We start from the raw sequence: 17,201 nt of genomic DNA on the forward strand, positions 1-17,201 counted from the left end.
TTGCAGATAAACCCAACTGACTGTATGAAGTCAGATGGCCAAGTTCACTAGCAGTGCCTGAGGGTCTTGTGTGGCATCAGTTTCCCTTTAATAGGACTAATTCATTATGTACCCCAAAAAGAACCACTCCACCTTGCGTGGCTTATACGATGCACCGCTGGGACCTTGTGCAAAGGTACACACCGAGCCAGCAGGGTTAATAGTGTAGATCTCTTTTATTAGATCGAAAGGTACAGATGGGGAAAGCCCACAAGTTCTTGGGCAGTCAGCCTTTCTTTGGATGCTGTATTTACATTTTCTTTTCCCTCCTGCCCATTCTGTGACTCCATCATTTTGCTGAGGAGCAAGTGACTGCCATTTTGCTGTACTTCTCAGCTCAGACAAAATGGAGGCTTTGGAGGAATCAGTAACTACCACAGCCTGCGCCTTCTAAAATTGAAGATAATTGCCTTTTTTATAAAAGGTGGTAATTTTGAGGGTGAAAAAAAATAATCAGCGTACCCCATCCCAAAAGGCAGAATCTCCTTTTTTTCCTGTGAATACATGGGTGCAGTTGTGTTAATTTCGTTGCCGAAATGTAAATCTTAATGCACCTTGCTATTTGATGTATTGCCATAAAAGACACTGAATTTCAAATCGCCAAGCCCACTGTGTGATACAGGGACCTAACTTAGTTATTTATCTTTATTTGAAGCAGCCCTCTTCCTAAAAGCTCACTTAGGGAGATTCCCAGTCGCCATTAGAAAAGCAAAATAAAATTAATCTAAATCATTCTAACTTTATCTTAGAAAATTAATGATGGATGAAAGAGGGGGTTCATAAAGGTTTAATAAGAACTAGTCTGGAATACAGTGTGTATTCTAGAACCCATGATTATAGTGGTAATTTAGCAGATTGTATCACTGCCTATCTCTGCCAAAGGATGTTTCACACCATTTAAAATGCACAGTACTCCCTTCAGAGACAGGTTGTTCTGGAATAACTCAACATCCAAAGAAAAGCCGTGTTGTTTCACTCCTCTCTTTATCAATTGCATGTGTGCGATTGCGTGTGTGTGCATCGTCTTCTCCTCAGCAATAGCACTAAGTTTTCATGCTTGTTTCTGTGTTCGTTTATCAGACTCCTCAGAGACAATACCAAAAATGGAAAGTGATGAGATCTATTCAGAATAGGGTTTAAGTGCTGAACCAGAGAGCCTGTATAAAACCAAGCATGAATTGGCCCTTCCTCTAAAAGGTGAATTAAAATAAATTTGGTTTTGAACAAGTTATCCAAACTCCAAGAGCTCCTTTTTGTTTCTCATTTTGAAGAGGAACAAAACAGTGAGATAAGGACAAACCTTAGCCTTTTTTTATCCAGCAAAGGTGATTTGGGAATCTCTAGACCAAAGGGATTGAGATTTGAATAAATTGCATGCCTGGGATGTTTCCAACACTAAGGATGCAAGTCTCGCAGTGTGCAAAAGCATGAGACAAGCTGATCTGTAGTTAAAGAATTTGCTGTATTTAAATTCATGCAGTGTGTGATCTGACATTCCTTTTGACTTTACTGCCTCTCTCTCTTACAGGCTGTTTGCTGCTAAGTGCAGTGGCTGCATGGAAAAGATCGCCCCAACAGAATTTGTGATGAGAGCCCTGGAGTGTGTTTACCACTTAAGCTGCTTCTGCTGCTGCGTTTGTGAACGACAGCTGAGGAAAGGGGATGAATTTGTTCTTAAGGAAGGGCAGTTGCTCTGCAAAAGTGACTATGAAAAAGAGAAAGACTTGTTGAGCTCGGTCAGCCCAGACGACTCAGACTCAGGTGAGCTTTTCCCACACCTGCTCCAACTGGAAAAGCTGCAAGGGTTTGTAGAGTCTTCTTATAGAAAAGTATATACACTTTCACATCCATTTTATCTATATGCACATGCCACTCATGCAAATTAGCAGGCACAGCTAAAAAAATCCCTACTTATGTCTGCCCTCCCTAACTTTACTCCCTTTCTTAACTTGCAGCTTAGTAAATGACAAAAGTTTTTTGTTTGAATCAAAGTATTTTCCCATAAGATCATAAAATATGCATCAGAGTGTCTTCAGTTATCTGCGGCCTCCTTCAAAGTGTGCTGTTTTCCATAGGCATTTTCCATCCACTTAATAAATCTTCAGTGGATGCTCTGCACATACACTTTCAGCACCGAGCTAGGAAAATGGGCATAGTAGTAATATGATTTTCAAGAGTATTCTCTCTGCCAGTCACAAATGGTAATGTTAAGAAGAGCTACAAATACAACACAGAAGTTCTGAGGAGAATCTGAAAGTAACAGAGTAGTGGGTTTGTGCTGCAGCAATAGCATCTGCAGTGCAGGGAGCCAGGGCAGCTGCCCGCTCGGCAGGGCTGCCTGTCTATCCACTGCAATTAAGGCAGGCAAGGGGGCTCACAAAAAAAGAAAGATAAAAAGCAATAACTTAAATGAGGAGTCTGACTCTGGGTGCTTTCAAGCCAGCTACAATGCTTGGCTCTCCTGACTTCCTTCCCGACTTCTCCCTGGCAGTATGTCTCTTGGGTGCTACTAAGGCTCTAGTTTCTGATCATATCTGTTGCCTACCTGCTGTTTTGTGTCTGAGCCCCATTCTGGTGTCAACCTAGGAGATCATCTATGTGACAGCTGCACTGTGGCTTGTGTGCTACCTATGGTACAGAAGTGAGGCATGCAGAGTTCACCCACTGCAGATCTTCAGGGGTGCCCTTCAGGTCCTGTGCTGTTCCTGATGATTGCAAACTGTTTAGGATCCAGGGACAACAGGCTCGATATTTTACTAAAATGCACTGCTACTAATCTGCGGTGTGAATTCTCTCTTCAGAGGGACCTGGGGTTTGAACAGTGTGATTGCAAGAGTCTGCATCGCTTGGCCTGGGAGTTAAGGCAGAGGGTCACCATACTGTGGCCAGAGCTTTTGCCTTCTCCTAAAGAAGACAGTGGAGCTCTCACCCTTGATAGCAGCTGGTGGGTGTCTTCCCTGAAATCTTCATGGTGGTGGGGAGACAAATGCTTCCTGTCCTCCACACATTTCCTAGGGAAGGTTTTAGAAGAGAGTAAGTAAAATGCACTTGCTGTTGGTCCAGGGCTGGGAACACGGTGCTGCACTGGACAAACAGTTCATACACTGCATTTGGGTGCTCCAGTTCAAAACCCAGGGGATCTAGCGTTGGTTACAGCGAGGATTGGCTTTCAGGCTCACAGGCAGTTCCAGGAGAGATGGAGTGCCTCCTTCCTGTGCCATATACACTCAAGGAGACTGAAAACCTCCTGCTGCCCATGTGCCCTGGCTCATCCCAAGACTAGAGACAGTGTGTACACAAACTGCTGCCAGCCATCGTAATTGCATGCTGGTTTCCCAAGAAAATGTCTAAGAAAGATCAACAATTACCATTCCATTAAGTGTACAAATGACATGAATGTCTGCCTCTGGTTTATGGGAAAATGCATTATTCCGGTTTATCTAGGAGCAGTAATTAACCTTAATCTCTGATCTGAGAGCCATATTCTCCACATTGCTGAAATCTATATTTTCATGTCAGGAATGCTGCAAGACAAAGGTCACTGCTGGCTCGACAGGACAGGTGGGACCGGGGGCTCTTTTTGAGCGGCATGTTATTTATTGCCATACTGTATTTGCAGGACCTTGAGTGCTCTGCTCTGTAAATCTTGTGTCACAGGCTTTGGGCTCTTTGCGAATTTGCCCAGGGCACACGGGTTTCCCACTTGCCCTTCGGCATGTCATTCTCATCACCAGCTTCAGCATCCTGCTGCCTGCCTGCCTGTGTCCAGACAAACTCCCTCTGAAGAGCTGTGTGCAGGGCTGTTCCCATGCCACAGCGATGGGCACAGGCATCCTCCTCCCCTGCCTTCCTCGCTTGCCGCACAGGCACTGGTGGCTGCTGTTTGCCAGCGCCTGTGCTGGAGATGTGCTTTGGGCAGGGGTAGGCTGTCCTGCAGGACCAAATTTTCTATTTTGTAATCAGCAGTAAGCTGCCACAGTGGCACAAAACAACCTTGGTTTCAGTTCCATTTTCTCTTAGCACAAGAGATAGTTTCTTACTCCTGGAGATGCTTTTTCTTCCTCCTTATTCTCTGTTAGCCAAACCCAAACCTGAAAAACAAGCTGACAAATTAAATGGGATGTTTTGTCTCCCATTGTCAAATACATCGACAACACAGATCTCCCAGATGCCTGGGTGAGGGCAAATGCTTTCACATAGGCCTGGCACAGAGTGTGTCCTTCTCCAATCAATTGTTTATCCACTGGACACAAAAGTAACTCTCCAATGAGCAATATTAATCCTCACAAACCTTTCCTTAGAAATGGCATGCTGGAAAGTTAATAATGTCATGGTTATTAAAATGACTGAACTTCTCTTTAATCATCAGGCCAAAGATGCTTATTAAAGTAAAAGGTGATTAGATTGCTAGGTGCATAATAATCAGACCCTAAAATGAATTAAAGTCTAATTTGTTAATTCCCCAAACGTAATCTTTGAGTACATAAAAACTGAAGTGTGTTTCTTCATGTTGAAGTCCTTATAATAGTGTATTAATGTTTTCTGGAAGAAAAATCAGTAGTCTGTTGAAATAAAATATGCTGAGTTGCAAAGTTTTGTTTTTCCCAACAAAATTTGTGCTTACTCTTCAGCCTTTGCCACTGCAATTGAGATTTCCCAGTACGATATAGTAACACTGGTAATAGCACCTGATTGTACAAATATTCAGGATTTAACTATAGAAAATAGAAATAGTCTATTTGGTCTACACAAGCACATATATACTTTTATGTATTTACCAAGAAAGAAATTTGTGCATGCACATATAGACACATTGTAACACATAGAAAGAATGCTGATATTTTCTGTGCAATACAGAAATGAGATGGCAAAGATTACATTTGATATCATCTCTAGAGCTTCAAAATACTCAGAACAATAACTGGAATCTACACTATATTTAGCTAAACAGATTTTGAGATATTTATGTGACACTTGCATTTACACTGTTTTGCTGCTATAGCCGTGCGGGCAGCAGTACAGGTCTGCAACTAATGCTTCAGGAGAGGATGTGGCTCTGGGAAAGGTATGTATCAGTTGGTGTGGTTGCAGCAGGGGAGCATGCAGGGGACCAAGCAATGCCAGAAGGGCGCAAAGTCTCTGTGCCTGATTCCTAGAAATATTGAAGCATTGGGCTTCATGGACTGATCAGTCCCATGCCCTCAATTAAAAAACATATTTTTATGCTTTTGTGGCATTTGATGTAGACAGTGCACACAAATCTGAGATAGTCTCTTCCTGCCCGCAGTTGCTTTACGTGTTCAAATAAACAGGGATAATAGCTGAACCTGTTGACTAGTTTGGCAGCTGAAGAGCAGTTCTCAAACACCCTGTTACTTTGGTGGAACAAGCACAATTTTATATCCTGTTTATTTTTCACCAGTTAAAAGTGATGATGAAGATGGAGATGTTAAGCCCACCAAAGGACAAGTAACCCAAGGAAAAGGAAGTGATGATGGGAAGGATCCAAGACGACCTAAACGACCAAGGACAATACTTACTACGCAGCAGAGACGAGCATTCAAAGCATCCTTTGAAGTGTCTTCCAAGCCCTGTAGGAAGGTATGTGCTTTGCTAGGGACCTGAAGTCAGCTCTGATGCCAGGCTGCGGGGGTGACAAGGTCAGGCCACAGCTCCAGACAGCCCCCTGCCACTTCCCAGGACAGCAGCAGGTGCCTTGGGGTGAATACCAAGCCCAGGCCAGCATATGGCGATGCTCACCCAAATACTGTCTCCGCCTGCAGCCATCAGCAGCTGAGGACCAACCTCCTCACTGTTATTTCTAGATATTCACCCGCAGTATGCAGAGCAGCTCCGTGACTGATTCCTGCTGAACAATACCTGGTTCTTGTATGACATGAAATAGGCCTTGACTATCAGAGCCCGGGTAAACAAGTGACTTTCGCCCTCCTCCTTCCCACCGCAGAGGGAGTCACTATCCAGTGAGATGGCTGCTCAGCTTTGGTCCCACTACTTGTCCTTCCAGTCTTGCCTTTTTATGAAACCTAACCCTGCTATGGATCTTGTTTATAGCATGTAGGGAAATGTATAACGTGTGCTTCGCTGACAAAGCTGGTGAAAATGAAATCTTTGCAAAAAGCAACCAAGGTAACTGTTTCCCTAAGTTTGATTGGGAAAAAATGGAGTTGCATCCTGAAAGCTGTCATTTTTACAAGAAGTGACATTTTCCTGCTGACGTACAAAGTATGTCTTTTGGGACAGTGCAATGTGTCTTTTTGCCCTTCTAAAGTATGACATTGTACCTCAACAATATGAAAAATATTCACAGCCAAATTTGTATCTTTTTGCACAGAACTGTTTTATGGGTAAAATAAAAATCACGAAATGACTCTGCGTCTTTTTACACAGCTATTTGTTCAGTACTCACAAAACATAGTGACATGAAGGACAGAACTTGAACAAGCAAAAATACGAGGAATTTTTAAATGTAATTCTGTACAGGCAGTTACCATTGTAAATACAGGCATATTTCTCTTAACATAATTGATTAGTTTTTTAAAAAATATAAAAAATCACATCATTAAACTTTTCCTCCTGTAGGTCAGAGAAACACTAGCAGCTGAAACAGGACTCAGTGTGCGAGTTGTCCAGGTCTGGTTTCAAAACCAAAGAGCAAAGGTAGGTTGTTTGTCAAGTTCTCAAAAGTAAAATGCAAATTGTCCTCCAGCACAGATTCCCCCACCGCAGATGTAGTACATGCCCCAGAGATCCCAAGGACTGAACTGTACATATTTTGCATGCACTGCTGTCTACATCCATACAAGAAAGGCAACTTTCAAACACAGACATAAAGTTCATGCGCTCAAAGTGACATGAGGCTGGGAGTAAATGTTGCATGCAGACATGAACTGGAAACTGAAATGTTAAAGCTTAGAAATGAAACTGAACCTACAGTGGTGTGTGCATGAATATAAATGGTTCGTATTGATCAATTTGATGTTTGCAGAGAGTTTTGTAAGGCAACAAAATGGTTGCATTCAGAGCCATGAGATTGTTCTGTTCTTCCTCTTTTATTCAGATGAAAAAACTAGCACGAAGGCATCAGCAGCAGCAGGAGCAACAAAACTCGCAACGACTAGGGCAAGGTAGGGGATTTGTGATGAAGGCAAAGCAAGTGGAAAAGAATCTGCAAGGTTTCTTGAAGTGCCATTCCCACATCATGTCTTAAGAACAGCCATGCAGGGCATGCACCAAGTCTGTGGATAATGTGCCATCATCAGTAGAAACACACAGAGGTGCTGTGTCTGAGTGCCCACCCCAGGTTATCCCAGAGCTGTCCCACGGGGCCAGACCCTGGCAGTGCTTACACAGAAGCTGTTACCTCCTTTCTACAAGAAATGTGCAGTACAGAGGTGCTTTCAGTGGAGGAGATCTCCAGGAGGCTCACTCCAGGTAGATCTTCTGGCTTTTTTTTCTCCTGAAGGAAGGGGGACCGTGTTCAGCTGGGCATCTGCAGGCTGCTTGCAAGGGTGTCAGCATTGCTGCTGCAGCACAGCACAGGGAGCCCCTCCTGTGCCCTAGCAGCTGGCCGGACCCCGGGGCAGGAGCAGGGCTGGCCCTGCTGCTCCGTGGATGCTTTTGAGGTTCTCCGTGTCCCAAAGCTTTGCAGCCTCAGATCCTCCTCTTTACACAGAACCAGAAAAACTGGTACCAACATAAGTTAGAGAGTATAAGGTCTATGTCACGCACAGGACAGACTTCGGGAGGGTACGCTCCAGCACCCAGGAGCTCCAGAAATGATATATTCAGAAACTACAAGTCTTTCAACTCACCGCTCAGGGTTGTACTTTCAACAAAATTTGGAAGGCTCCTTTGAATGACAGGACACACCCAGCTGTGTTCACTCTGCCCTTGGGTTCAGTGTTGCCGCTGGTGTTATTCTCTGCTGCCTCTTTGTTCCTCAGCAGTGACTGTGCCCTCCTGTTTGCTTTGCAGAAGTAATGTCCAACCGAATGGAAGGGATGATGACATCTTACACACCACTTGCACCACCACAGCAGCAGATTGTAGCAATGGATCAAAGCAGTTATGGCACAGACCCATTTCAGCAGGGTCTTACCCCTCCACAAATGCCAGGCGACCACATGAACCCTTATGGTAAGGCATGCATCATTCTGCCGCATCAGAAATAGCAGGGTTCGTATGCTGGTTCACACACCACAGGTTCAGTAGAGTTGCTTTTGTAATTCCTTTTTTCTGGGATTTGTACCAGCCAGTTTTGTGTGTTTATTTTCATGTACACATAAGGGGGTAGAAGAGAGCTCATCCTGGGCTCTCGACACCCTTCAGAACTATTTCACAGTGTAATTCTGATAAATGACAAACCAAGCAACATCACCTCTCCAGCTCCGCTTTTTTAAACCACTATTCAAGACACTGAAAAATAAACAGTACCAAATTCTAGCTCCCTCACAAATTTTTCCTTTTTCTTAGAAGCTTTGGGGGGGAAAAAGTGCCTTCAATAAAGAAGTAATCTATTAATTTCAAAATGAATAAGCACCCCTCTAAGATCCCTTAGATTGGATGCATGGATTTGTTAAAGAACAGTTCTTGAGCTACTAAGAAATGTGTCACCACAGGACATTTCTCCTGCATAATTTTATTCTTTGCCCAAAATCAAGATGATGGTTTGCTTTCATGATTCCCTGACCACACACCATCAAGTGGATAGGTACACCAAATGCATCACAAGCATTAAATGCCTAATAGTTGATTCTGGACAATTGCAGTGTGGCATTTAAATAAAATTTAAGAGGATTTCTCAGACTGTGATTATTGGCCTTGCTGTAGCCCACAAGGGCCTGTTACATCAGACTCGTTTCTGCTGACCAGAACCAGACTTGCTTCTACTTCATTGTAGAGGTCCATGTGCATATCACTTCACAAGCACAGCATGCACAGGCCAACAAGGAATCTGCTTTGGGTCCATGTTATTACTTTTCCCACTGAGACAAGTCCACAGTACACACTAGGCAATTTGGTAAATCCTGTAAGGAGCTGAGGACATCTGAAGGCCCAGTGAGCATTAGATGGCTTGTGATTTTGTTGCTAACAATTTCCTTGGCTTTCTAAGCAAATGTCCTCGAGAGGCAGGTTCTGTGCTCCGAAGTGAGTGCAGGAGGTAGCTCAAAGCCATTTCAGATGAGTACATGAGGAAAAAGAGCCAGACTAACGCTTTCTTAGTGCTCACAGGACTTGAGCACTTTCTGGTACCTTAAGAGTTGAAGTAAGCTGAAATCTTAGTTGCTAAGGGAAATAAAAGGTGCTGTTCCAAACCAGCCCCAAAAGAGTGGAGTTTTCTGAAATGAAAGCATGTATACAACTATAGCTCACTTGAGGCCAGGTGGGCTGGGTCTCCTCCTGGGTCTGGTTGCATTCTCTTACCTTGTGAGTAAATGAAGACCACTGCTGGTTATGGTGCTCAGACAGTTTCTCCCTGTTGCGGGCACCCCATGTCTGGTCCCACCTTCCTCAGCAGCCCTGGTGCCCCCACTGCTGCCGGATCCCAGCTCACAGAGAGCCGGGGGCCTGTTCCTCCCTGGCACCGTTTGCTCCTGTCATCAGCCCAGACTTTTTTTTTTTCCTGTGCCGCTGACTGATGTAGAAATTAAATCCTGGCAGATCTGAGTGGCACTGCTGCCAGCTGAACTCTGCAGATATGTTGCTAGCCTTCCTCTTAGTGTAGGTTGGACCCTTAGAGTGAAATTATGTTAACATGTAAAACCAAACCCAGGAGGGTTCCCTTTTGCTGCAGTGTGCAACACGTAGGCATCCGTGTGTACTATGTCCTCCTCTGGCTGCACAGAATCCAGCTTAACGTATACGTTTCATTTGCAGGAAACGACTCCATTTTTCATGATATCGACAGTGATACCTCTTTAACTAGCTTGAGCGACTGTTTTCTTGCCTCTTCTGAAGTTAACTCCATGCAGGCTAGAGTAGGAAACCCCATTGACAGGCTGTACTCTATGCAGAGCTCGTATTTCGCCTCATGAAAATAAAAGAAAACAAACAGCCGGCGTATATTTAGCCAGTGACTTTTTCCAGTGCAGACTCTACAGCCATATGTTGCCCAGCTCTTCCTTCACAGTGACTCCTGCTGCCTCTGGACTGCAAAGAGCATTTTTAGGAAGACTGTATCTGTGTGCATATATGTGTATGTATGTATATATATATTAATGCCTACCTACATACATACATATATATATGTAAACAAAACACATCCACCAGTCCCATACCCTTGATTCCCAGCTTGCACCAGACCACGAGACAAGCACGGAAGGAACAGAAGACCCTGCTCGTCAGCAGCCTTTGGTTTGGTTTGGTTTGAGCTCATGGTTGTAAAGGAAATGGATTTTGCGGAAAGCTAGACCTTTTCCTCCTTTCTCTCTTCCTTTCTTTTGGATGTTTAAACTTTTTTTTTTTTTTTAAAGCCACTGATACTGACATCAGTCGACCATATGACAAATAAATCAAAGAAACTGGAGATTCCTCCCTTTTCTTACTGCATGATTCATACTATGTTGTGGATAAATTGCCATTTGAACTGTGAGAAGTTAATGTAAATGTGACGTTCAACATTTGTTTCTTTCTACACTTTTTCTACATAACCTAGATCTGCTCATTAGTTTATAGCCCTTATGCATATGATACTGAGGAAACTGGTTAACAGTAATATTTGTGGAGAAAGCCAGTGATTTCGTAATAAGAAAGGTCTATGACCCTGGAGAGGAGATGCATGTTAGGGACAGAGGCATTTAGGTTAGTATTGATCTTAAATAATTAAAACTAAAGGTGCTTACAAGGCAGAGTTTTATTTAATTCTTTTTTTTTTTGAAGTGTGAGAATAAAACAATTACATTTGTTTGTAAGTACTGCAGTGCCAAATTTCAAGTCTAGACCATGATTGGCAAACATGTGTAGTTCATTCTGGTCTGTTTATGTTTTGCACGAGGCATAAATGTGCTATGCTCCATTGTCCATCTGGAATAATTAAGCACTCCTTTAGTTAATTATCTTGCTTCAGCAAGAATCTATGATACAGAATTCTAGCCTGAACCATCAGAAGTCCTGAAATGTGCACTGACCCGGGGAAAAAAAGTATGAAAGAGACACAATGGGAGGTTTAGGTATGTTGAGCTGGAGTCTAACCCAAGTCCTGCAGGTTTTGCACTGACAGGACTCCTGTATTTACAAGAAATACTCTAAAATGAACCTATTAGTGCACACATAAGAAGAACAAGTACACAAATTGAAGGGAATGTCCCAGCTGAAGTCTGAATGTCTCAGATGCTGAAGTTTGAGCATGTGTCATATAGGTTTTCGTAGGGCATAAAGTATCATAAATAATAATAGTATAGTTATAAATATTGCCTGGTGATAATTATAATGTGGAGAGGCAGACAAGTACGGTCATGGCTTTCAGTGGAGAAAACTTCATGGGGAAAATTTGCCAGGGTAATATCAGTAATTATAGGGTGTGTTCAAAATAGAGCTCATGGGGAAAGATTGGCAGGATAGGCACTTTCTCAAATAAATACCTTTTAATATATTGACCATAATAGCCGAAAACAAATCCAAAGTGTTGATTAATCCAACTCCTCCAGGCTGAGGACTGGTACCAGGCCAGTGCTGCAGAGTCTCCCGTGGGGCTCGGCACCTTCTGCGGGAGCGTGGGATGCTCTGGGACTCCTGTCCTGGGTGGAGAAGCCAGAGCAGGGCCCCTGAGGAGAGAGCAGCCTCACCTCAGCAGAGCGGGGGTCCTGCTGGGGAGCCCCCGGACAGCCACCCACCCCTTCGCTGATGGGGAAAGTCCTCCTTGTGTCCCAGAGGGGTGGATGGCAAGAGTCAGATGATAGGTCCAAGGGAAAAATTACAGTCACATTCCTCCCAGTGTGAAATCACGGACCAAGCTTGTTAGAGGTTTCTTGAGAAAGCAGTTTTTATCTGCAAGATAAGTGCGTGCATTTTCACTCTGTGGAGTTGAGGAAAGCACCAGGGGCGAAGACTATGTGTGTGCAGTGCAGACAGCAAAGTGCAGACCCAAGGCAAATCCTTCCTCCTGCTGCAGGGTGGCAGACCCACTGTCTGCCACACACACAGCCCTTGGCGAGCAAAGGGACCGATGCCAGGGCAATCGCTCCCCTCCCTGCAGGTTTCCATCTTCTCCCTCCACCGTGACAGCCCAAACTGCAGCTGCCATGCCCAGGGAGACAGGTCTGTCGCACCCATATGCTTTTGCTAGCAACCATTCTCTCGCTTTCTGACAGGGATGTGGATTTTCAGTTGAAGGTTGTGAACCTCTGGATATGTTTTAAAATTGGAAGAATTTTTTCTTACTCGCCCCCTTCAATTATTTTTCCCTTTCCTTGTGTATCAAAATAAATAACAATTTCCTTTCTCTACACGATAGCAACCATCTATAAAGAACTCAGGTGATCCTCACTGCTTGCAGGGCAGAAGGCAAGCAGATTTCATATGGCACATTATAAACATTTGTCACCACTGATCTCAACAGATTCATCAAGTTTTCCTTTACTTTAGAGTCATAGAAAAGTATCTTCACCATCTCAGACATACCGAGTTTATAGACTCTACACATAGGCACGACCTTGCTTCATCCCTCATTACTGGCAGGATCAAAATGGCATTTTTAGTGTTTACAGGGATTTCTAAGGGAACCATAATGTGACGTACAGTTTGGAGAACTGCCTTGTCCCAACTCTACCTCTGCTTCTGAGCTGGATGTTGAAAAAACCAATCCATTTCCAAGGAAAGAACCAGATGTCCCATTTTATAGCTGAAGTAACCATAATCTTTTGCTGATTTTTTGATGACTGTTTGCCACCGTTATTTTTTCTTTTTTTTCCTTTCGCTGCTTGTACATACCATCTCCTCTCTCCTTGGTGTGTTGTATGATGATGCCTTAGCTGTTTGTTCCCCCATATTCCACCATCTCTGGTGCCACGTGCACGACACAGCCAAGCCCTCTGGCATGTGTAACGTTTCCCATGCCACTGTGGGTTGCTGCTGGTCAAGGGAAGGAATGCATAGCCAATGATTTCCAGTGGACCCATTATATCTGGCAAAGGCCAAAGTTCATTAAAGCAAAATAAATGTCACTTTTTTTTGTGGAATGAATTGCCCTACTGGAGTGTGATCATTGTGGGTTTAACCTGGGACCTGCAGTAAAGGATTATATAGCAACCTCTGACCTTTTTGATTTCTGCTTTACTCTCCTATTGTCAAGGGAATGTCACCGATCAGGTGAAAGTAAAATGTTTAATGGGCCATATCCCAGTAATATCTTACACTGAGTCAAATTGATAAACTCTTGCCAAAAATTCTTAGCGTCTGGCACTTCCACGGAAACCACAAACAATGATTGCACATATGGGAGCTTGAAGGCTAGAGGTCATGACAGCAGTTTATTACATGCACCTTACAGTGATCATTTTCCCTAGGAAATTAACCCCTCACTAATATAAATGCATCAAGTGAGCTCTTCATGGTGTTTCAATCATGGTTTTTTTGGCTAAGAAAGAAATATATGTTAAACTGAAGCGGTGATAAGATGCAGTTAAGTAAAAGACGATTGATTAGGTTTCAGTGTTTGCTCAATAATGTTTAAAAAAGATGATTGTGAGATCAGAATGAATATGCTAAGTGCCAGCTTCCTCAGAAGTCTTTATTGTGCGGTTACCAGATCCATAATGGGGGCACGTAGGGCACTCAGAAATGGTTACGGAGCAGTGTGGTCCTTGATCCCACTGCCAGGCTCTCAGCTGGGCAGCAGCATGTTTCCATTGCATGGCTGACTGTCGAGGGGACAATTCGTACCGTGCACTGTTGTTCTCAGCCCCCCGTTTACCACAGCACTACGGATTAAACCCTGTGTCATAAGCATTGAGGGGCTAGTGGTAAATATTTTTCACAGTCACAACACGGACAACAATTATGTTGCTGTAAGTAAAGTGTGGTCGTTGCAATCACTAAGACTGAAACACCATCCTAGGCATTTTTATCTCCTTTTCTTCTTTAAACTCTGTCATCAAAAACATCCAGATCACTTGGCTCAGTTGCTGCTAACCGTGCCTGAGATGTGACTCATGTTAGTCTCACGATGGCTGCTGAGTGGATTTTTCAGGCCCACCCTGCAGAAGTTGGATGAGAATTACCAGGTCCTTTGAAGGGTCATTGCTGCTCTGTCAGCAGCAACTCAGCCACCTCACTCTGCCATCATGGCATGGGGAAGGTCCTTCATGCCAGCAAACCTTCCAGGGATGATGTGAACCCACTTACCTCTTCCTACTGTGCTCAGGACTCCCTTCCAGTTTCCTTAAGGATCAGAAGTATATCCCAAGCCACTGACCCAGGTGCCCTGGGGAACCAGGCTCTGTGATGCTGCTTAGGGATGCTGCAAGCTGGGGTTTGTGAGAGCACCTCTTTGAACAGTGTCATAATAATTCTGGTTGTCCCCAAAAGTCACTAGAAATCAACAGCAGAATCCAGGAGGAAGGGAAGGGTTCTTACAAGCCTGAAGCTTGGTCACAGCAGTGAAAGGACAGAGAGGCTACTGAAGCACATCAAAGCCATGGGAGCTGGAGCCACAGTACCCAAAGTCTCAAGTGCTCAGGATAGTGCTTTACACAATCCCATGTCCAAACCACGTCATGCATTTCTGAAGAACAGACACTCCCAGTATGTATGGGTCCCTCTCCAGCCCACCCTCCTCGCGCCAGTGGCACGGGACAGCCGGCTTCTGCACCCACAGCAGCGTGGCCAGGGCTTCAGGCATCTGTTCTCTCTGGTTAGGGGGTTACTGGGGCACTTGCTTACCCCTCGGCAGGTACCTGAAGTCCTTTGGCTTTGGTGGGATTTAAGTATGGTCTTGCTTGTTTGAGGCCTATCTGAATAAACTGACAACTATTTGCCCTACTCAAGGATGCAGCCCGGGTCCCTGTGGTTCTGCACACCCCGTTTCTGCGCAGCAGTGACTGTGAAGGGACTGCCAGATACTTTGCATTGGGAACTCTGTTTTTAAGTGAACACCCTATTTTTTAGCTGTGTATGGCTGTATTACTTGTATATTTATATATTCTGTATTTATGTTATCGAAATGTAGTATTTTGTAGCTGTCTGTTACAATTTAACTTGTAAAAAATATGACTATGCTCTCTCATACTTAACCAGCTGCCTTTCAGCGTAGATTCTCTGCTCCTTTCCCTCTGTTGATAACAAACCACCATAATGTATGTAGATCGGATATTTTTTTTTAATTTAATTACTTGTCATTGTTAAATTATTTATTAGTGTTTTAAAATTTCATTTCACTGCATTTTTTTTTCCTGCCACCATTGCCTGGCAGCTAAGATACATGAGTTTCTCATACATTATGCTCCCTCCCATGTGCACATACGTGCACGTGCACACACACACACACTCTAAAACAAAAACAGAAAAAGAAAAAAAAAGAGAGAGATTACACTTCAGTATATTTGTAAATAAAAGCAACCTGTAAACAAAGCAGGATTTTCTTTCAGTGTGCAGTTCTTCCTTTGTTTTTGCAGACTGAAAGCACGTTCTCTGCATACTGGGGATGGCACTGCTGTTCTCTCAGGCAGCAAAACCAGGGGACTGTGATTGCTGGGCGCTGAGTTAATATTTTTCGTGGTGTGGAACAGTAGTTAAGGCTGCTCGGTGGGTGCCCTTCTTTCTGCCACAGAGAGACACAGCAAGGGCAGTGGCAGGGTCTCCTTTCACACTGGCCTCGGCAGGTTGAGAGCTCCTCTACAGGGATGGGGACAGCCTTTTACATGTCATGGCCCTCAGCCATTTTTGCATGGACTAGTTTAGGACAGGAAAAGTCTGTAGGAATTAAAGATGATGCAACCCGACCAGCCGCTCAGACCAAGCTCCGTCAGACAGAGATGTGTGTGGGGCAGTGCCAGCAACGCTTACTCTGAAGCACATGGATATGACTAGTCAACTGCAATAAGCCCAGCAGCATTTTGGTTTGGGCATACCTGGGGTCATGACAAGCCTGGGTGTGCTACTCCTCTGCCACTGGCCACAGGCATAGCTGCAGAAGAAACCAAGGAAATACCTGCTCATTACAGCAAACAGCTTACACCATGAACACAGCAGCTCACCAGCCCTCTGCTCCATCCATCACATAGCAGAGGTCTGGAGGATAAGCAGTGTTTCGGGTGGCACACAAACTGCTGCAGGAGAAGACCTCAGCACTTGTTGCCACCCGTGCTGTGGCGGTGTCCAGCAGCCGGCTCAGCTCGCAGAGGTAAGGGCTGTTTGCTGCCGCCGACAGCAGTGCCCTGGGTGCAGCCTCCAACCTTCCCGCTGTTTGCCAGGGCTCAGCTGCCTGGCCAGGAAGGACTGGCTCGTTGCATCCGCGGTGCCCGTGCCCTGAGCAGCCCCCGGGGGCAGCAGCCGGAGGTGGGATGCTCACCGGGCAAGGATGCTCACCGGGCAAGACGTGGTCTGGTCCTACCCGCCCAGTCCTGGTGCGAGGCAAGTTAGACAGTGTTACAGGCTCCCTTGAAATTTTTGCCATTAAAGCTATTTTTAAGCTGAGAGTTGTGATTTCCAGAAAAAAGCTGCTTTTCACCTACAGAAAGCACATACTCAGTTTTCCAGATAAAATTTTGGGGTTTTTTTAATAGAGATAAAATGTCTCAAATGGAAAACTTCTGACCAAATCCTGCTAGGTTTTCAACTGTCACTGTGAGAAAGGATCATTTTCTGAGAGAGAGACTCTTTAAAGGGAAGCAAAGCAGAGCAAATGCAGGTGTGGAAAGTGAACGAGCTCCAGAACTAGACAGCCAGCTAAGCTGGGCCAAGGTTTTTAACCACTTTTTCTCTGCTTAAGTGACAGAGAAGCAGCCATGTGGTTATTATTTTATTATCTTAACCAATGCCATTTATCCTTAAGTGAAAAGCCAGTGGTGCTGCTGACTTGGAGAGCAGCGTGAGGAGGGCGGCACAGGGCCGAGGGGGATGAGGAAGCCTGGCCGCCCATCTTGCCACTGCCCGGGGGCCACAGGGCCAGCCCAGCCAGCCTGCCTGGCCCCACAGCCATGCTGCTC

The 17,201-nt window shown here is 44.6% G+C and overlaps 1 protein-coding gene across 1 annotated transcript in view; it reads left to right on the top strand.

Annotated features, from left to right (window-relative positions):
- Positions 1–15,585, top strand: part of LMX1B (LIM homeobox transcription factor 1 beta) — a 107,781-nt gene extending 92,196 nt beyond the window's left edge. Inside the window, exons 3-8 of the mRNA XM_037401415.1 lie at positions 1,568–1,800; positions 5,462–5,640; positions 6,640–6,717; positions 7,118–7,184; positions 8,035–8,196; positions 9,937–15,585. Coding sequence (XP_037257312.1) covers positions 1,568–1,800; positions 5,462–5,640; positions 6,640–6,717; positions 7,118–7,184; positions 8,035–8,196; positions 9,937–10,094 — 877 coding nt within the window. The 3' untranslated portion in view covers positions 10,095–15,585. The remainder of the gene's footprint in view (positions 1–1,567; positions 1,801–5,461; positions 5,641–6,639; positions 6,718–7,117; positions 7,185–8,034; positions 8,197–9,936) is intronic.
- Positions 15,586–17,201: the final 1,616 nt, after the last annotated feature.

The sequence above is a fragment of the Falco rusticolus genome, chromosome 9, assembly GCF_015220075.1.
Source record: "Falco rusticolus isolate bFalRus1 chromosome 9, bFalRus1.pri, whole genome shotgun sequence".
Lineage (NCBI taxonomy): Eukaryota > Metazoa > Chordata > Aves > Falconiformes > Falconidae > Falco > Falco rusticolus.